General features: G+C 48.7%; 1 protein-coding gene across 2 annotated transcripts in view; it reads right to left on the bottom strand.

Moving 5' to 3' along the window:
- Positions 1-22,340, bottom strand: part of LOC139758183 (gamma-interferon-inducible lysosomal thiol reductase-like) — a 286,092-nt gene that overhangs the window by 183,795 nt on the left and 79,957 nt on the right. The window contains exons 2-3 of one of the 2 annotated variants that reach the window (XM_071679391.1): positions 18,120-18,409; positions 328-480 (exon numbers count right to left, since the gene is read on the bottom strand). In XM_071679391.1, coding sequence (XP_071535492.1) covers positions 328-480; positions 18,120-18,177 — 211 coding nt within the window. In that variant the 5' untranslated portion in view covers positions 18,178-18,409. Of the gene's footprint in view, positions 1-327; positions 486-18,119; positions 18,410-22,340 lie in introns of those variants that run through there. The other variant, XM_071679392.1, reaches the window with a different exon arrangement.

Below are 22,340 nucleotides of genomic sequence, written 5' to 3'. Positions count from 1 at the left end.
ATCCATCCCGTCACCAAGACAGACCCCATCCATCCCGTCACCAAGACAGACTCCATCCATCCCGTCACCAAGACAGACCCCATCCAGTCCCGTCACCAAGACAGAAAATATCAAGAAAAGTAAACCTTAGGCAGGTACGTACGTCTGAACCAAACCCCTTTCAAACGTACCTTTCATAGCGTCCTCAGTTCGTCACACACCACAAGATGCCTACTTAAAACCGTAACAACCTCTCATATCCTAGTAACCAGGACCCTGCACGTACGTACCATTGACAGACAAGGTTCCGGTTGTGCCACAAGGCTCACACAACCACACCTCACCCACCTCGTAGAATGCCATGCTCCATGTGGTCAAGGTGTAGTGTGTGGCGGCCGATCTGGTAGGCATACCTCTGCCAGAAGCTGGGCACGCTGAGGGTGGAGCGAGGGAGGCGCGCCATGTGGAGCAGAGCGTGGATCGTCAACAAGTTGTATATGTCTGGTGGCCGGAGTTAAGGTCAGGAACAGGTGTGTGATGGAGAGGTCTGGAGTGTGGTAGGTGGAATGCGGTATAAGGGGTTGGTCAAGGGGGTAAGCAGGCAGGAGATCCCAAGCTATTTTGGAGGAACCTACGACGAGACCTTCCCAAAAGTCAGGAGCTGGAGGGTAGAACTTACAGCAAGAGGAAAAGGAAGCGTGATTCATCAGTGAAGCACATGAGAAGGAAGGGTGATTCATCAGTGAAGCACATGAGAAGGAAGGGTGATTCATCAGTGAAGCACATGAGAAGGAAGGGTGATTCATCAGTGACGCACATGAAAAGGAAGGGTGATTCATCAGTGAAGCACATGAGAAGGAAGGGTGATTCATCAGTGACGCACATGAGAAGGAAGGGTGATTCATCAGTGACGCACATGAGAAGGAAGGGTGATTCATCAGTGACGCACATGAGAAGGAAGGGTGATTCGTCAGTGACGCACATGAGAAGGAAGGGTGATTCATCAGTGACGCACATGAGAAGGAAGGGTGATTCATCAGTGACGCACATGAGAAGGAAGGGTGATTCGTCAGTGACGCACATGAGAAGGAAGGGTGATTCATCAGTGACGCACATGAGAAGGAAGGGTGATTCATCAGTGACGCACATGAGAAGGAAGGGTGATTCATCAGTGACGCACATGAGAAGGAAGGGTGATTCATCAGTGAAGCACATGAGAAGGAAGGGTGATTCATCAGTGAAGCACATGAGAAGGAAGGGTGATTCATCAGTGACGCACATGAGAAGGAAGGGTGATTCATCAGTGAAACACAGGAGAAAAAAGGGTGATTCATCTGTGAAACACAGGAGAAGGAGGAATGATTCACCAGTGAAACAGAGGAGAAGTAAGGGTAATTCATCGGTGAAATAGAGAAGGAAGGGTGATTTATCAGTGAAACAGAGAGGGAAGGGTGATTCATCAGCGAAACAGAGAAGGAAGGGTGATTCATCAGACGAAACATGAGAAGGAAGGGTGTTCATCAGTGAAACAGAATGAGAATGATAGGTGATTCATCAGTGAAACAGAAGAGAAGGAAGGGTGATTCCTCAGTGAAGCACAGGAGAAGGAAGGGTGATTCCTCAGTGAAGACAGAGGAGAAGGACGGGCGATTCATTAGTGAAACAGAGGAGAAGGAAGGGTAATTCCTCATTGAAACAGCAGGAGAAGGAAGGGTGATTCATCAGTGAAACAGAGGAGAAGGAAGGGTGATTCATCAGTGAAGCACATGAGAAGGAAGGGTGATTCATCAGTGAAAGCAGATGAGAAGGAAGGGTGATTCACCAGTGAAACAGAGGAGAAGGAAGGGTGATTCATCAGTGAAACAGAGGAGAAGGAAGGGTGATTCATCAGTGAAACACAGGAGAAGGAAGGGTGATTCATCAGTGAAACAGAGGAGAAGGAAGGGTGATTCACCAGTGAAACAGAAGAGAAAAAAGGGTGATTCATCTGTGAAACACAGGAGAAGGAGGAATGATTCACCAGTGAAACAGAGGAGAAGTAAGGGTAATTCATCGGTGAAATAGAGAAGGAAGGGTGATTTATCAGTGAAACAGAGAGGGAAGGGTGATTCATCAGCGAAACAGAGAAGGAAGGGTGATTCATCAGCGAAACAGAGAAGGAAGGGTGGTTCATCAGTGAAACAGAAGAGAATGATAGGTGATTCATCAGTGAAACAGAAGAGAAGGAAGGGTGATTCCTCAGTGAAGCAGAGGAGAAGGAAGGGTGATTCCTCAGTGAAACAGAGGAGAAGGACGGGCGATTCCTTAATGAAACAGAGGAGAAGGAAGGGTAATTCCTCATTGAAACAGAGGAGAAGGAAGGGTGATTCATCAGTGAAACAGAGGAGAAGGAAGGGTGATTCATCAGTGAAACAGAGGAGAAGGAAGGGTGATTCATCAGTGAAACAGAGGAGAAGGAAGGGTGATTCACCAGTGAAACAGAGGAGAAGGAAGGGTGATTCATCAGTGAAACAGAGGAGAAGGAAGGGTGATTCATCAGTGAAACAGAGGAGAAGGAAGGGTGATTCATCAGTGAAACAGAGGAGAAGGAAGGGTGATTCACCAGTGAAACAGAAGAGAAGGAAGGGTGATTCACCAGTGAAACAGAAGAGAAGGAAGGGTGATTCCTATGTGAAACAGAGGAGAAGGAAGGGTGATTCACCAGTGAAACAGAGGAGAAGGAAGGGTGATTCACCAGTGAAACAGAGGAGAAGAAAGGGTGATTCACCAGTGAAACAGAGGAGAAGGAAGGGTGATTCATCAGTGAAACAGAGGAGAAGGAAGGGTGATTCACCAGTGAAACAGAGGAGAAGGAAGGGTGATTCCTATGTGAAACAGAGGAGAAGGAAGGGTGATTCACCAGTGAAACAGAGGAGAAGGAAGGGTGATTCACCAGTGAAACAGAGGAGAAGGAAGGGTGATTCACCAGTGAAACAGACAGCGGCGAAGATAAAGACCGGTGGGTGAGGTTGTTGTTGTTGTGTGTGGGTGGAGGAAGTTTGCTGATGAAGTTGTGCCCTGAGCTTCTTACGAGTTGGTAATGGTTGACGAGTTCTGGCCAGAGTAGTGTACGTGGTCGACTGTAAGTAATGGAGAAGGAATGGAAGAAAATTACGAGCAGGTTAAGTAATGAGTACATGAGAGAGACGAGAGTGAGGCTGTTTCTATAAATGTTTTTCGACATTTTTCAAGTTTGTGTTTCGACGTTTGACTCGTGAAACATGTTTCTTTGAGGGTAAAAGACCTCATTAGCATGGAAGCAACCATGGGAGTTAAACCCCACAAACACTTCTGCTACTCTCGATCTATTACACAGAATAAACTTTTGAGAGAAAATGAGTTAACGAATCATGATGATAGGAATATAAGTTGTTATCAGATGAGTTAATTATCTTTAGTAGATATCTTACCCGAGGTTAGGTTAGGTTAGGTTAGGTTAGGTTAGCTTAGGTTAGGTTAGGTTAGGTTAGGTTAGGTTAGCTTAGGTTAGGTTAGGTTAGGTTAGGTTAGGTTAGGTTAGGTTAGGTTAGGTTAGCTTAGGTTAGGTTAGGTTAGGTTAAGTTAGGTTAGGTTAGGTTAGCTTAGGTTAGGTTAGGTTAGGTTAGGTTAGCTTAGGTTAGGTTAGGTTAGGTTAAGTTAGGTTAGGTTAGGTTAGGTTAGGTTAAGTTAGCTTAGGTTAGGTTAGGTTAGGTTAGGTTAGGTTAGGTTAGGTTAGGTTAGGTTAGGTTAGGTTAAGTTAGGTTAGGTTAGGTTAGGTTAAGTTAGGTTAGGTTAAGCTAGGTTAGGTTAGGTTAGGTTAGGTTAAGTTAGGTTAGGTTAGGTTAGGTTAAGTTAGCTTAGGTTAGGTTAGGTTAGGTTAAGTTAGGTTAGGTTAGGTTAGGTTAAGTTAGCTTAGGTTAGGTTAGGTTAGGTTAAGTTAGGTTAGGTTAGGTTAGGTTAAGTTAGGTTAGGTTAGGTTAGGTTAAGTTAGGTTAGGTTAAGCTAGGTTAGGTTAGGTTAGGTTAGGTTAAGTTAGGTTAGGTTAGGTTAGGTTAAGTTAGGTTAGGTTAGGTTAAGAGTACACATCCTAGCACTGACTTTGTTCGTACAGTTATTAAACTGTCACAACAACCTGATCAATATTAGCTTATAATAATCATAACCGAATTAATCATTCTTGCGTCAACCGTCTGGCAATATAATGCCATCATTCTTGCGTCAACCGTCTGGCAATATAATGCCATCATTCTTGCGTCAACCGTCTGGCAATATAATGCCATCATTCTTGCGTCAACCGTCTGGTAATATAATGCATCATTCTTGCGTCAACCGTCTGGCAATATAATGCCATCATTCTTGCGTCAACCGTCTGGCAATATAATGCCATCATTCTTGCGTCAACCGTCTGGCAATATAATGCAATCATTCTTGCGTCAACCGTCTGGCAATATAATGCCATCATTCTTGCGTCAACCGTCTGGCAATATAATGCCATCATTCTTGCGTCAACCGTCTGGCAATATAATGCCATCATTCTTGCGTCAACCGTCTGGCAATATAATGCCATCATTCTTGCGTCAACCGTCTGGCAATATAATGCCATCATTCTTGCGTCAACCGTCTGGCAATATAATGCCATCATTCTTGCGTCAACCGTCTGGCAATATAATGCCATCATTCTTGCGTCAACCGTCTGGCAATATAATGCCATCATTCTTGCGTCAACCGTCTGGCAATATAATGCCATCATTCTTGCGTCAACCGTCTGGCAATATAATGCCATCATTCTTGCGTCAACCGTCTGGCAATATAATGCCATCATTCTTGCGTCAACCGTCTGGCAATATAATGCCATCATTCTTGCGTCAACCGTCTGGCAATATAATGCCATCATTCTTGCGTCAACCGTCTGGCAATATAATGCCATCATTCTTGCGTCAACCGTCTGGCAATATAATGCCATCATTCTTGCGTCAACCGTCTGGCAATATAATGCCATCATTCTTGCGTCAACCGTCTGGCAATATAATGCCATCATTCTTGCGTCAACCGTCTGGCAATATAATGCCATCATTCTTGCGTCAACCGTCTGGCAATATAATGCCATCATTCTTGCGTCAACCGTCTGGCAATATAATGCCATCATTCTTGCGTCAACCGTCTGGCAATATAATGCCATCATTCTTGCGTCAACCGTCTGGCAATATAATGCCATCATTCTTGCGTCAACCGTCTGGCAATATAATGCCATCATTCTTGCGTCAACCGTCTGGCAATATAATGCCATCATTCTTGCGTCAACCGTCTGGCAATATAATGCCATCATTCTTGCGTCAACCGTCTGGCAATATAATGCCATCATTCTTGCGTCAACCGTCTGGCAATATAATGCCATCATTCTTGCGTCAACCGTCTGGCAATATAATGCAATCATTCTTGCGTCAACCGTCTGGCAATATAATGCCATCATTCTTGCGTCAACCGTCTGGCAATATAATGCCATCATTCTTGCGTCAACCGTCTGGCAATATAATGCCATCATTCTTGCGTCAACCGTCTGGCAATATAATGCCATCATTCTTGCGTCAACCGTCTGGCAATATAATGCAATCATTCTTGCGTCAACCGTCTGGCAATATAATGCGGTATGAAACTTTGAGATTTTTTAGCCGAGAAACATCCATTCCTTTGGATCTTGATTGCTGCACTCAGCATGGCTATGTGGAGGCTGCCCTCAGCATGGACTATGTGGAGGCTGCCCTCAGCATGACTATGTGGAGGCTGCCCTCAGCATGACTATGTGGAGGCTGCCCTCAGCATGACTATGTGGAGGCTGCCCTCAGCATGGCTATGTGGAGGTTGCCCTCAGCATGGCTATGTGGAGGCTGCCCTCAGCATGGCTATGTGGAGGCTGCCCTCAGCATGGCTATGTGGAGGCTGCCCTCAGCATGGCTATGTGGAGGCTGCCCTCAGCATGGCTATGTGGAGGCTGCCCTCAGCATGACTATGTGGAGGCTGCTCTCAACATGACTATGTGGAGGCTGCCCTCAACATGACTATGTGGAGGCTGCCCTCAGCATGGCTATGTGGAGGCTGCCCTCAACATGACTATGTGGAGGCTGCCCCCAGCATGACTATGTGGAGGCTGCCCTCAATATGACTATGTGGAGGCTGCCCTCAGCACGGCTATGTGGAGGCTGCCCTCAAGCATGGCTATGTGGAGGAGGCTGCCCTCAGCATGGCTATGTGGAGGCTGCCCTCAGCATGGCTATGTGGAGGCTGCCCTCAGCATGGCTATGTGGAGGCTGCCCTCAGCATGGCTATGTGGAGGCTGCCCTCAGCATGACTATGTGGAGGCTGCCCTCAGCATGACTATGTGGAGGCTGCCCTCAGCATGACTATGTGGAGGCTGCCCTCAGCATGACTATGTGGAGGCTGCCCTCAGCATGACTATGTGGAGGCTGCCCTCAGCATGACTATGTGGAGGCTGCCCTCAGCATGACTATGTGGAGGCTGCCCTCAGCATGACTATGTGGAGGCTGCCCTCAGCATGACTATGTGGAGGCTGCCCTCAGCATGACTATGTGGAGGCTGCCCTCAGCATGACTATGTGGAGGCTGCCCTCAGCATGACTATGTGGAGGCTGCCCTCAGCATGACTATGTGGAGGCTGCCCTCAGCATGACTATGTGGAGGCTGCCCTCAGCATGACTATGTGGAGGCTGCCTCAACATGACTATGTGGAGCTGCCCTCAGCATGGACTATGTGGAGGCTGCCCTCAAGCATGACTATGTGGAGGCTGCCCTCAAGCATGGCTATGTGGAGGCTGCCTCAACATGACTATGTGGAGCTGCCCTCAGCATGACTATGTGAGGCTGCCCTCAACATAACTATGTGGAGGCTGCCCTCAACATGACTATGTGGATGCTGCCCTCAACATGACTATGTGGATGCTGCCCTCAACATGACTATGTGGATGCTGCCCTCAACATGACTATGTGGAGGCTGCCCTCAACATAACTATGTGGAGCTGCCCTCAACATAACTATGTGGAGGCTGCCTCAACATGACTATGTGGATGCTGCCCTCAACATGACTATGTGGATGCTGCCCTCAACATAACTATGTGGAGGCTGCCTCAACATGACTATGTGGATGCTGCCCTCAACATGACTATGTGGATGCTGCCCTCAACATAACTATGTGGAGGCTGCCCTCAACATAACTATGTGGAGGCTGCCCTCAGCATGACTATGTGGAGGCTGCCCTCAACATAACTATGTGGAGGCTGCCCTCAACATAACTATGTGGAGCTGCCCTCAACATGACTATGTGGATGCTGCCCTCAACATGACTATGTGGAGGCTGCCCTCAACATAACTATGTGGAGGCTGCCCTCAACATAACTATGTGGAGGCTGCCCTCAACATGACTATGTGGATGCTGCCCTCAACATGACTATGTGGATGCTGCCCTCAACATGACTATGTGGATGCTGCCCTCAACATAACTATGTGGAGGCTGCCCTCAACATAACTATGTGGAGCTGCCCTCAACATAACTATGTGGAGCTGCCCTCAACATAACTATGTGGAGGCTGCCCTCAACATAACTATGTGGAGGCTGCCCTCAACATAACTATGTGGAGGCTGCCCTCAACATGACTATGTGGAGGCTTGCCCTCAGCATGACTATGTGGAGGCTGCCCTCAACATAACTATGTGGAGGCTTGCCCTCAGCATGACTATGTGGATGCTGCCCTCAACATGACTATGTGGATGCTGCCCTCAACATGACTATGTGGAGGCTGCCCTCAACATGACTATGTGGAGGCTGCCCTCAACATAACTATGTGGAGGCTGCCCTCAACATAACTATGTGGAGGCTGCCTCAACATGACTATGTGGATGCTGCCCTCAACATAACTATGTGGAGGCTGCCCTCAACATAACTATGTGGAGCTGCCCTCAACATAACTATGTGGAGCTGCCCTCAACATACTATGTGGAGGCTGCCCTCAACATAACTATGTGGAGGCTGCCCTCAACATAACTATGTGGAGGCTGCCCTCAACATACTATGTGGAGGCTGCCTCAACATGACTATGTGGAGCTGCCCTCAACATACTATGTGGAGGCTGCCCTCAACATGACTATGTGGATGCTGCCCTCAACATGACTATGTGGATGCTGCCCTCAACATAACTATGTGGAGGCTTGCCCTCAGCATGACTATGTGGATGCTGCCCTCAACATGACTATGTGGATGCTGCCCTCAACATGACTATGTGGAGGCTGCCTCAACATGACTATGTGGATGCTGCCCTCAACATGACTATGTGGAGGCTTGCCCTCAGCATGACTATGTGGATGCTGCCCTCAACATGACTATGTGGAGGCTTGCCCTCAGCATGACTATGTGGAGGCTTGCCCTCAGCATGACTATGTGGAGGCTTGCCCTCAGCATGACTATGTGGAGGTGCCCTCAGCATGACTATGTGAGGCTGCCCTCAACATAACTATGTGGAGGCTGCCCCCAGCATGACTATGTGAGGCTGCCCTCAACATAACTATGTGGAGCTGCCCTCAACATGACTATGTGGAGCTGCCCTCAGCATGAACTATGTGGAGGCTGCCTCAACATGACTATGTGGAGCTGCCCTCAGCATGACTATGTGAGGCTGCCCTCATCATGGCTATGTGGAGGCTGCCCTCAACATGACTATGTGGAGGCTGCCCCCAGCATGACTATGTGGAGGCTGCCCTCAAGCATGGCTATGTGGAGGCTGCCTCAACATGACTATGTGGAGGCTGCCTCAACATGACTATGTGGAGGTGCCCTCAGCATGACTATGTGGAGGCTGCCTCAACATGACTATGTGGAGGTGCCCTCAGCATGACTATGTGGAGGCCTGCCCTCAGCATGGACTATGTGGAGGCTGCCCCCAGCATGACTATGTGAGGCTGCCCTCAACATACTATGTGGAGGCTGCCCCCAGCATGACTATGTGGAGGCCTGCCCTCAGCATGGCTATGTGGAGGCTGCCCTCAGCATGGACTATGTGGAGGCTGCCCTCAACATGACTATGTGGAGGCTGCCCTCAACATAACTATGTGGAGCTGCCCTCAACATACTATGTGGAGGCTGCCTCAACATGACTATGTGGAGGCTGCCCTCAAGCATGGCTATGTGGAGGCTGCCTCAACATGACTATGTGGAGGCTGCCTCAACATGACTATGTGGAGGCTGCCCTCAAGCATGGCTATGTGGAGGCTGCCCCCAGCATGACTATGTGAGGCTGCCCTCAACATACTATGTGGAGGCTGCCTCAACATGACTATGTGGAGCTGCCCTCAACATACTATGTGGAGGCTGCCCTCAATATGACTATGTGGAGGCTGCCCTCAATATGACTATGTGGAGGCTGCCTCAACATGACTATGTGGAGGCTGCCTCAACATGACTATGTGGAGGTGCCCTCAGCATGACTATGTGGAGCTGCCCTCAGCATGGCTATGTGGAGGCTGCCCTCAGCATGGACTATGTGGAGGCTGCCTCAGCATGACTATGTGGAGCTGCCCTCAGCATGGACTATGTGGAGGCTGCCCTCAATATGACTATGTGGAGGCTGCCCCCAGCATGACTATGTGAGGCTGCCCTCAACATGACTATGTGGAGGCTGCCCTCAGCATGACTATGTGAGGCTGCCCTCAACATACTATGTGGAGGCTGCCCTCAATATGACTATGTGGAGGCTGCCTCAACATGACTATGTGGAGGCTTGCCCTCAGCATGACTATGTGGAGGCTGCCCCCAGCATGACTATGTGGAGGCTGCCCTCAACATACTATGTGGAGGCTGCCTCAGCATGACTATGTGGAGGCTGCCCCCAGCATGACTATGTGAGGCTGCCCTCAACATACTATGTGGAGGCTGCCTCAACATGACTATGTGGAGGCTGCCCTCAACATGACTATGTGGAGGCTGCCCCCAGCATGACTATGTGGAGGCTGCCCTCAAGCATGGCTATGTGGAGGCTGCCTCAACATGACTATGTGGAGCTGCCCTCAGCATGACTATGTGGAGGCTGCCTCAACATGACTATGTGGAGGCTGCCCTCAACATACTATGTGGAGGCTGCCCCCAGCATGACTATGTGGAGGCCTGCCCTCAGCATGGCTATGTGGAGGCTGCCCTCAATATGACTATGTGGAGGCTGCCCTCAACATACTATGTGGAGGCTGCCTCAACATGACTATGTGGAGGCCTGCCCTCAGCATGGCTATGTGAGGCTGCCCTCAGCATGGACTATGTGGAGGCTGCCCCCAGCATGACTATGTGGAGGCTGCCTCAGCATGGCTATGTGAGGCTGCCCTCAACATACTATGTGGAGGCTGCCTCAACATGACTATGTGGAGGCTGCCCTCAATATGACTATGTGAGGCTGCCCTCAACATACTATGTGGAGGCTGCCCTCAACATAACTATGTGGAGGCTGCCCTCAATATGACTATGTGGAGGCTGCCCTCAGCATGACTATGTGAGGCTGCCCTCAACATAACTATGTGGAGCTGCCCTCAGCATGAACTATGTGGAGGCTGCCCTCAACATGACTATGTGGAGGCTGCCCTCAACATGACTATGTGGAGGCTGCCCTCAAGCATGACTATGTGGAGGCTGCCTCAGCATGGCTATGTGAGGCTGCCCTCAACATAACTATGTGGAGGCTGCCCTCAACATGACTATGTGGAGCTGCCCTCAGCATGAACTATGTGGAGGCTGCCCTCAGCATGAACTATGTGGAGGCTGCCTCAGCATGACTATGTGGAGCTGCCCTCAGCATGAACTATGTGGAGGCTGCCCTCAGCATGAACTATGTGGAGGCTGCCTCAACATGACTATGTGGAGCTGCCCTCAGCATGAACTATGTGGAGGCTGCCCTCAGCATGAACTATGTGGAGGCTGCCTCAACATGACTATGTGGAGGCTGCCCTCAACATAACTATGTGGAGGCTGCCTCAGCATGACTATGTGGAGGCTGCCTCAGCATGACTATGTGGAGGCTGCCCTCAGCATGACTATGTGGAGGCTGCCCTCAGCATGACTATGTGAGGCTGCCCTCAACATAACTATGTGGAGCTGCCCTCAGCATGACTATGTGAGGCTGCCCTCAACATGACTATGTGGAGGCTGCCCTCAGCATGATATGTGGAGGCTGCCCTCAGCATGGACTATGTGGAGGCTGCCTCAGCATGACTATGTGGAGGCTGCCCTCAGCATGATATGTGGAGGCTGCCCTCAACATGACTATGTGGAGCTGCCCTCAGCATGGACTATGTGGAGGCTGCCCTCAGCATGGACTATGTGGAGGCTGCCCTCAGCATGGACTATGTGGAGGCTGCCTCAGCATGACTATGTGGAGGCTTGCCCTCAGCATGACTATGTGAGGCTGCCCTCAGCATGCTATGTGGAGGCTGCCTCAACATGACTATGTGGAGGCTGCCCTCAGCATGACTATGTGGAGGCTGCCCTCAGCATGACTATGTGGAGGCTGCCCTCAGCATGATATGTGGAGGCTGCCCCCAGCATGACTATGTGAGGCTGCCCTCAGCATGGACTATGTGGAGGCTGCCTCAGCATGACTATGTGAGGCTGCCCTCAACATGACTATGTGGAGGCTGCCCTCAGCATGACTATGTGGAGGCTGCCCTCAGCATGATATGTGGAGGCTGCCCTCAACATAACTATGTGGAGCTGCCCTCAGCATGGACTATGTGGAGGCTGCCTCAACATGACTATGTGGAGGCTTGCCCTCAGCATGACTATGTGGAGGCTGCCTCAGCATGACTATGTGGAGGCTGCCCTCAGCATGAACTATGTGGAGGCTGCCCTCAACATAACTATGTGGAGGCTGCCCTCAACATACTATGTGGAGGCTGCCCTCAAGCATGGCTATGTGGAGCTGCCCTCAGCATGACTATGTGGAGCTGCCCTCAGCATGGACTATGTGGAGGCTGCCCTCAGCATGGACTATGTGGAGGCTGCCTCAGCATGGCTATGTGGAGGTGCCCTCAGCATGACTATGTGGAGGCTGCCCTCAGCATGACTATGTGAGGCTGCCCTCAGCATGACTATGTGAGGCTGCCCTCAGCATGACTATGTGAGGCTGCCCTCAGCATGGACTATGTGGAGGCTGCCCTCAAGCATGACTATGTGGAGGCTGCCCTCAGCATGACTATGTGGAGGCTGCCCTCAACATGACTATGTGGAGGCTTGCCCTCAGCATGACTATGTGAGGCTGCCCTCAGCATGACTATGTGGAGGCCTGCCCTCAGCATGGACTATGTGGAGGCTGCCTCAGCATGACTATGTGAGGCTGCCCTCAACATAACTATGTGGAGGCTGCCTCAACATGACTATGTGGAGGCTGCCCTCAGCATGACTATGTGGAGGCTGCCCTCAGCATGACTATGTGGAGGCTGCCCTCAGCATGACTATGTGAGGCTGCCCTCAACATGACTATGTGGAGCTGCCCTCAGCATGGACTATGTGGAGGCTGCCTCAACATGACTATGTGGAGGCTGCCCTCAGCATGACTATGTGGAGGCTGCCCTCAGCATGACTATGTGGAGCTGCCCTCAGCATGCTATGTGGAGGCTGCCCTCAATATGACTATGTGGAGGCTTGCCCTCAGCATGACTATGTGGAGGCCTGCCCTCAGCATGGCTATGTGGAGGCTGCCTCAGCATGACTATGTGGAGGCTGCCCTCAGCATGATATGTGGAGGCTGCCCTCAGCATGAACTATGTGGAGGCTGCCTCAGCATGACTATGTGGAGGCTGCCCTCAAGCATGGCTATGTGGAGGCTGCCCTCAACATAACTATGTGGAGCTGCCCTCAGCATGGACTATGTGGAGGCTGCCTCAACATGACTATGTGGAGGCTGCCCTCAGCATGAACTATGTGGAGGCTGCCCTCAGCATGATATGTGGAGGCTGCCTCAACATGACTATGTGGAGGCTGCCCTCAAGCATGGCTATGTGGAGGCTGCCCTCAAGCATGGCTATGTGGAGGCTGCCCTCAAGCATGGCTATGTGGAGGCTGCCCTCAAGCATGACTATGTGGAGGCTGCCCTCAAGCATGACTATGTGGAGCTGCCCTCAGCATGGACTATGTGGAGGCTGCCTCAGCATGACTATGTGGAGCTGCCCTCAGCATGACTATGTGGAGGCTGCCCTCAGCATGACTATGTGGAGGCTGCCCTCAGCATGACTATGTGGAGGCTGCCCTCAGCATGAACTATGTGGAGGCTGCCTCAGCATGACTATGTGGAGCTGCCCTCAGCATGGACTATGTGGAGGCTGCCCTCAGCATGCTATGTGGAGGCTGCCCTCAACATAACTATGTGGAGGCTGCCCTCAACATAACTATGTGGAGCTGCCCTCAGCATGGACTATGTGGAGGCTGCCCTCAATATGACTATGTGGAGCTGCCCTCAGCATGACTATGTGAGGCTGCCCTCAGCATGGACTATGTGGAGGCTTGCCCTCAGCATGACTATGTGGAGGCTGCCCTCAGCATGACTATGTGAGGCTGCCCTCAACATGACTATGTGGAGGCTGCCCTCAGCATGACTATGTGGAGGCTGCCCTCAACATAACTATGTGGAGCTGCCCTCAGCATGACTATGTGGAGCTGCCCTCAGCATGCTATGTGGAGGCTGCCTCAGCATGACTATGTGGAGGCTGCCCTCAGCATGATATGTGGAGGCTGCCCTCAATATGACTATGTGGAGGCTTGCCCTCAGCATGACTATGTGAGGCTGCCCTCAACATAACTATGTGGAGCTGCCCTCAGCATGGACTATGTGGAGGCTGCCCTCAGCATGCTATGTGGAGGCTGCCCTCAGCATGCTATGTGGAGGCTGCCCTCAACATAACTATGTGGAGGCTGCCTCAGCATGGCTATGTGGAGGCTGCCCTCAACATAACTATGTGGAGCTGCCCTCAGCATGGCTATGTGGAGGTGCCCTCAGCATGACTATGTGGAGGCTGCCTCAACATGACTATGTGGAGGCTGCCTCAGCATGGCTATGTGAGGCTGCCCTCAGCATGGCTATGTGGAGGCCTGCCCTCAGCATGGACTATGTGGAGGCTTGCCCTCAGCATGACTATGTGGAGGCTGCCTCAGCATGACTATGTGGAGGCTGCCCTCAAGCATGGCTATGTGGAGGCTGCCCTCAACATAACTATGTGGAGGCTGCCCTCACATGGCTATGTGGAGGCTGCCCTCAAGCATGGCTATGTGGAGCTGCCCTCAGCATGGCTATGTGGAGGCTGCCCTCAAGCATGGCTATGTGGAGGCTTGCCCTCAGCATGACTATGTGGAGGCTTGCCCTCAGCATGGCTATGTGAGGCTGCCCTCAGCATGGCTATGTGGAGGCTGCCCTCAAGCATGGCTATGTGGAGGCTTGCCCTCAGCATGACTATGTGGAGGCTGCCCTCAGCATGACTATGTGGAGGCTGCCTCAACATGACTATGTGGAGCTGCCCTCAGCATGACTATGTGAGGCTGCCCTCAACATGACTATGTGGAGGCTGCCTCAACATGACTATGTGGAGGCTGCCCTCAATATGACTATGTGGAGGCTGCCTCAGCATGGCTATGTGGAGCTGCCCTCAGCATGACTATGTGGAGCTGCCCTCAGCATGCTATGTGGAGGCTGCCCTCAACATACTATGTGGAGGCTGCCCTCAACATACTATGTGGAGGCTGCCCTCAACATACTATGTGGAGGCTGCCTCAACATGACTATGTGGAGGCTGCCCTCAATATGACTATGTGGAGGCTGCCTCAGCATGGCTATGTGAGGCTGCCCTCAACATACTATGTGGAGGCTGCCTCAACATGACTATGTGGATGCTGCCCTCAACATGACTATGTGGAGGCTTGCCCTCAGCATGACTATGTGGAGGCTGCCCTCAACATAACTATGTGGAGGCTGCCCTCAGCATGACTATGTGGAGGCTGCCCTCAACATGACTATGTGGAGGCTGCCCTCAACATAACTATGTGGAGGCTGCCTCAACATGACTATGTGGAGGCTGCCCTCAACATAACTATGTGGAGGCTGCCCTCAACATACTATGTGGAGGCTGCCCTCAACATAACTATGTGGAGGCTGCCCTCAACATAACTATGTGGAGCTGCCCTCAGCATGACTATGTGGAGGCTTGCCCTCAGCATGACTATGTGAGGCTGCCCTCAACATACTATGTGGAGGCTGCCCTCAATATGACTATGTGGAGGTGCCCTCAGCATGACTATGTGGAGCTGCCCTCAGCATGGCTATGTGGAGGCTGCCTCAGCATGGCTATGTGAGGCTGCCCTCAACATAACTATGTGGAGGCTGCCTCAGCATGGCTATGTGAGGCTGCCCTCAACATGACTATGTGGAGGCTGCCCTCAAGCATGGCTATGTGGAGCTGCCCTCAGCATGGACTATGTGGAGGCTGCCCTCAATATGACTATGTGGAGGCTTGCCCTCAGCATGACTATGTGGAGGCTGCCTCAGCATGACTATGTGAGGCTGCCCTCAACATACTATGTGGAGGCTGCCCTCAATATGACTATGTGGAGGCTGCCCTCAAGCATGGCTATGTGGAGGCTGCCTCAACATGACTATGTGGAGCTGCCCTCAGCATGCTATGTGGAGGCTGCCTCAGCATGACTATGTGGAGGCTTGCCCTCAGCATGACTATGTGGAGGCTGCCTCAACATGACTATGTGGAGGCTTGCCCTCAGCATGACTATGTGAGGCTGCCCTCAGCATGGACTATGTGGAGGCTGCCTCAGCATGACTATGTGGAGGCTGCCTCAGCATGACTATGTGGAGGCTGCCTCAACATGACTATGTGGAGCTGCCCTCAACATAACTATGTGGAGGCTGCCCCCAGCATGACTATGTGGAGCTGCCCTCAGCATGCTATGTGGAGGCTGCCCTCAACATAACTATGTGGAGCTGCCCTCAGCATGCTATGTGGAGGCTGCCCGGACTTTGTGAGACTAAGGTGTTTCTGATTACGGAGTTTCTCTTCTCAGCTGCAACTCTGAAATTGTAATCTGGATCAACAACGTCTTCTCCTCTGACTTGCTGGTCTGTTGTGACGACGGCGTCTCACTGTCTGGAGGAATGGGGAGCTCTGGGCCGTGTGGCACCGGGGAAGTGGATGATGGAAGGTTCGGATACGTGATAACAGGTTTGGGAGGGTCCAGCACCATGCACACTTGCTGCAGTGGTCAATGAGTTTCCGCCAAATTATTGGGATGGTGAACTCACTGGCTCTCTATTCCGCCTCTGTACCATCCTGCAAAAAACAATATAAGATTGTGATTATGAAAATATTCATATTTGTTTATAAATTCATTTCACCCATGACTAAGGGATTCTCTCAACATATTCCTTATATGATTTGAATAAAAATAAGATATTAAATTTCAAAAATTCTAAACATGATGATAATTTCGCCAACCTAACGAGTAGTCATGTTACCTGCAGGAGTTTTTTTGCATTGGTGGCAAGTGTGAGATGAGGTGGCCAGAACTTGTCTTGCTCCCCGGGGTAGAGACGTGTTGAAATATACCTTGTAGATGTGGCACATCTCACCTCATGCTGCCACACACTAATTTCTCGTTCTTGTTATCATAACTTGGAGGCAGACGCAGCCAAATGTGTCTGCTGGAGACTTGCAGCATCCAGATACCATCACAGAAAAATGGATTTATATACATCCACTTACAGAGCTACACTCGACTGGCGAGCTGAAGGCGCTCATATTTATACTACTACTTATATTACTGGAAACTTGTATAAAGTTCTATATCAGCACTGAATCTATCTGGAATGTTCTATAAAGTTCTATATCAGCACTGAATCTATCTGGAATGTTCTATAAAGTTCTATATCAGCACTGAATCTATCTGGAATGTTCTATAAAGTTCTATATCAGCACTGAATCTATGTGGAATGTTCTATAAAGTTCTATATCAGCACTGAATCTATCTGGAATGTTCTATAAAGTTCTATATCAGCACTGAATCTATCTGGAATGTTCTATAAAGTTCTATATCAGCACTGAATCTATCTGGAATGTTCTGAAACATAGGTCAATATGAAACTGTCACAGTCTTGATCACAAGAACAAGGTTTGAAGGGAATAATGATCACTTTTTGTCGTATTTGGACATCAAATATAAAAGAACACTTATTACGCAGGAACAGATGGCAGATATTTGTTACACAGTTACTCGCTGCACAAGTCCGTCATATTAACAGGAAGAAGCCAACTTGGACGAGGTTGTATCATCGTTAGCAGAAGGAAGGAGTAAAGTCTCGTCCAGGACCTTCCTACTTCAAAGGAGTCCAACTTATCCTGCTCTCGTGGGGTGCAGCTGAAGGAGCCACATTAAAGGGAATCTCTGGACCCCTCACTATCATCATCTTAAGTTCTGTGTAGCTAGTCACCATCCCAGTTAGGCTACCTTGGAGGTGTCACCATCCCAGTTAGGCTACATTGGAGGTGTCACCATCCCAGTTAGGCTACCTTAGAGGTGTCACCATACCAGTTAGGCTACCTTGGAGGTGTCACCATCCCAGTTAGGCTACCTTGGAGGTGTCACCATCCCAGATAGGCTACCTTGGAGGTGTCACCATCCCAGTTAGGCTACCTTGGAGGTGTCACCATCCCAGTTAGGCTACCTTGGAGGTGTCACCATCCCAGTTAGGCTACCTTGGAGGTGTCACCATCCCAGTTAGGCTACATTGGAGGTGTCACCATCCCAGTTAGGCTACATTGGAGGTGTCACCATCCCAGTTAGGCTACATTGGAGGTATCACTATCCCAGTTAGGCTACATTGGAGGTGTAAGATGTATATAGTAAAATTAATCATCATTACCAAGGAACATTATCACGAGAACTGGCACTCTGCACATCTAAGTGTCGAAGATCAGACTACACATGTTCCCTGGTATGATAACATGGGTACATGAAGCTTATATCAAAGTTCAGGTAAAGACATGAACGACAGATCTGTATATGAAGATAAAAACCTGCCATTATACGTATGAATAAGGTAACGAATGTATGTATAGCTGTCATGCATATTGAAATGAAGACCATTAACTGTATCTTACAGAAGAGAACTCCACACGACTACCAGACTCACGCCTGCATGAACAACGCAGTCAGGTCGACCACCTCAGCTGTTGTCGCTGTAACATTACCAGCTGGGGCGTCGCCGTTCAGGAGAACGAGGGGCGGCGTCAGGAGCCCCAGCCAGGTCAGGAAGTAGAGCAGCTGGTCCAGCAGCATCCTCGTCCACGATGGGTCACTCAACACAGGTCTCACACTCCTGCTGGGCATGACGTGTTCTGAGCAGGTGACATGTTGCAACAACCTACCCATTACAGACACGACTACTGAATATCCTCTCAAAATACTTGATATCAAGATTGTATATATATATATATATATATATATATATATATATATATATATATATATATATATATATATATATATATACATATATATATATATATATATATATATATATATATATATATATATATATATATATATATATATATATATAGAAAAATTGGAGGTGGAAAGTTGGAGTGAAAAAGATTTTGTGTGATCGGGGCCTGAACATGCAGGAGGGTGAAAGGAGGGCAAGGAATAGAGTGAATTGGAGCGATGTGGTATACCGGGGTTGACGTGCTGTCAGTGGATTGAATCAAGGCATGTGAAGCGTCTGGGGTAAACCATGGAAAGCTGTGTAGGTATGTATATTTGCGTGTGTGGACGTATGTATATACATGTGTATGGGGGGGGGTTGGGCCATTTCTTTCGTCTGTTTCCTTGCGCTACCTCGCAAACGCGGGAGACAGCGACAAAGTATAAAAAAAAAAAAAAAAAATATATATATATATATATATATATATATATATATATATATATATATATATATATATATATATATATATATATTCTTAATACCTTCCACAGAGCATCTCTATCAACTCTATCATATGCCTTCTCCAGATCCATAAATGCTACATACAAATCCATTTGCTTTTCTAAGTATTTCTCTCATACATTCTTCAAAGCAAACACCTGATCCACACATCCTCTACCACTTCTGAAACCACACTGCTCTTCCCCAATCTCATGCTCTGTACATGCCTTCACCCTCTCAATCAATACCCTCCCATATAATTTACCAGGAATACTCAACAAACTTATACCTCTGTAATTTGAGCACTCACTCTTATCCCCTTTACCTTTGTACAATGGCACTATGCACGCATTCCGCCAATCCTCAGGCACCTCACCATGAGTCATACACACATTAAATAACCTTACCAACCAGTCAACAACACAGTCACCCCCTTTTTTATTAAATTCCACTGCAATGGTGTGGGAGGCAAGTTGTTAGAAGCAGTGAAAGGTTTTTATCGAGGATGTAAGGCATGTGTACGTGTAGGAAGAGAGGAAAGTGATTGGTTCTCAGTGAATGTAGGTTTGCGGCAGGGGTGTGTGATGTCTCCATGGTTGTTTAATTTGTTTATGGATGGGGTTGTTAGGGAGGTAAATGCAAGAGTCTTGGAAAGAGGGGCAAGTATGAAGTCTGTTGGGGATGAGAGAGCTTGGGAAGTGAGTCAGTTGTTGTTCGCTGATGATACAGCGCTGGTGGCGGATTCATGTGAGAAACTGCAGAAGCTGGTGACGGAGTTTGGTAAAGTGTGTGGAAGAAGAAAGTTAAGAGTAAATGTGAATAAGAGCAAGGTTATTAGGTACAGTAGGGTTGAGGGTCAAGTCAATTGGGAGGTGAGTTTGAATGGAGAAAAACTGGAGGAAGTGAAGTGTTTTAGATATCTGGGAGTGGATCTGTCAGCGGATGGAACCATGGAAACGGAAGTGGATCATAGGGTGGGGGAGGGGGCGAAAATTTTGGGAGCCTTGAAAAATGTGTGGAAGTCGAGAACATTATCCCGGAAAGCAAAAATGGGTATGTTTGAAGGAATAGTGGTTCCAACAATGTTGTATGGTTGCGAGGCGTGGGCTATGGATAGAGTTGTTCGCAGGAGGATGGATGTGCTGGAAATGAGATGTTTGAGGACAATGTGTGGTGTGAGGTGGTTTGATCGAGTAAGTAACGTAAGGGTAAGAGAGATGTGTGGAAATAAAAAGAGCGTGGTTGAGAGAGCAGAAGAGGGTGTTTTGAAATGGTTTGGGCACATGGAGAGAATGAGTGAGGAAAGATTGACCAAGAGGATATATGTGTCGGAGGTGGAGGGAACGAGGAGAAGAGGGAGACCAAATTGGAGGTGGAAAGATGGAGTGAAAAGGATTTTGTGTGATCGGGGCCTGAACATGCAGGAGGGTGAAAGGAGGGCAAGGAATAGAGTGAATTGGAGCGATGTGGTATACAGGGGTTGACGTGCTGTCAGTGGATTGAATCAAGGCATGTGAAGCGTCCGGGGTAAACCATGGAAAGCTGTGTAGGTATGTATATTTGCGTGTGTGGACGTGTGTATGTACATGTGTATGGGGGGGGGTTGGGCCATTTCTTTCGTCTGTTTCCTTGCGCTACCTCGCAAACGCGGGAGACAGCGACGAGGTATAAAAAAAAAAGAAAAAAAAAAAAAAAAAATATATATATATATATATATATATATATATATATATATATATATATATATATATATATTTTTTTTTTTTTGTCGCTGTCTCCCGCGTTTGCGAGGTAGCGCAAGGAAACAGACAAAGAAATGGCCCAACCCACCCCCATACACATGTATATACATACGTCCACACACGCAAATATACATACCTACACAGCTTTCCATGATTTACCCCAGACGCTTCACATGCCCTGATTCAATCCACTGACAGCACGTCAACCCCGGTATACCACATCGATCCAATTCACTCTATTCCTTGCCCTCCTTTCACCCTCCTGCATGTTCAGGCCACGATCACACAAAATCTTTTTCACTCCATCTTTCCACCTCCAATTTGGTCTCCCACTTCTCCTCGTTCCCTCCACCTCCGACACATATATCCTCTTGGTCAATCTTTCCTCACTCATTCTCTCCATGTGCCCAAACCATTTCAAAACACCCTCTTCTGCTCTCTCAACCTGGCTCTTTTTATTTCCACACATCTCTCTTACCCTTACGTTACTTACTCTATCAAACCACCTCACACCACACATTGTCCTCAAACATCTCATTTCCAGCACATCCATCCTCCTGCGCACAACTCTATCCATAGCCCACGCCTCGCAACCATACAACATTGTTGGAACCACTATTCCTTCAAACATACCCATTTTTGCTTTCCGAGATAATGTTCTCGACTTTTACACATTCTTCAAGGCTCCCAGGATTTTCGCCCCCTCCCCCACCCTATGATCCACTTCCGCTTCCATGGTTCCATCCGCTGCCAGATCCACTCCCAGATATCTAAAACACTTTACTTCCTTCAGTTTTTCTCCATTCAAACTTACCTCCCAATTGACTTGACCCTCAACCCTACTGTACCTAATTACCTTGCTCTTATTCACATTTACTCTTAACTTTCCTCTTTAACACACTTTACCAAACTCAGTCACCAGCTTCTGCAGTTTCTCACATGAATCAGCCACCAGCGCTGTATCATCAGCGAACAACAACTGACTCACTTCCCAAGCTCTCTCATCCCCAACAGACTTCATACTTGCCCCTCTTTCCAAAACTCTTGCATTCACCTCCCTAACAACCCCATCCATAAACAAATTAAACAACCATGGAGACATCACACACCCCTGCCGCAAACCTACATTCACTGAGAACCAATCACTTTCCTCTCTTCCTACACGTACACATGCCTTACATCCTCGATAAAAACTTTTCACTGCTTCTAACAACTTGCCTCCCACACCATATATTCTTAATACCTTCCACAGAGCATCTCTATCAACTCTATCATATGCCTTCTCCAGATCCATAAATGCTACATACAAATCCATTTGCTTTTCTAAGTATTTCTCACATACATTCTTCAAAGCAAACACCTGATGCACACATCCTCTACCACTTCTGAAACCACACTGCTCTTCCCCAATCTCATGCTCTGTACATGCCTTCACCCTCTCAATCAATACCCTCCCATATAATTTACCAGGAATACTCAACAAACTTATACCTCTGTAATTTGAGCACTCACTCTTATCCCCTTTGCCTTTGTACAATGGCACTATGCACGCATTCCGACAATCCTCAGGCACCTCACTA

The sequence above is a fragment of the Panulirus ornatus genome, chromosome 29 (assembly GCF_036320965.1).
Source record: "Panulirus ornatus isolate Po-2019 chromosome 29, ASM3632096v1, whole genome shotgun sequence".
In the NCBI taxonomy this organism is placed as follows: domain Eukaryota; kingdom Metazoa; phylum Arthropoda; class Malacostraca; order Decapoda; family Palinuridae; genus Panulirus; species Panulirus ornatus.
The sequence above is the reverse complement of the archived record's forward strand: the minus strand, read 5'-3'. Positions and strand labels throughout refer to the sequence as shown.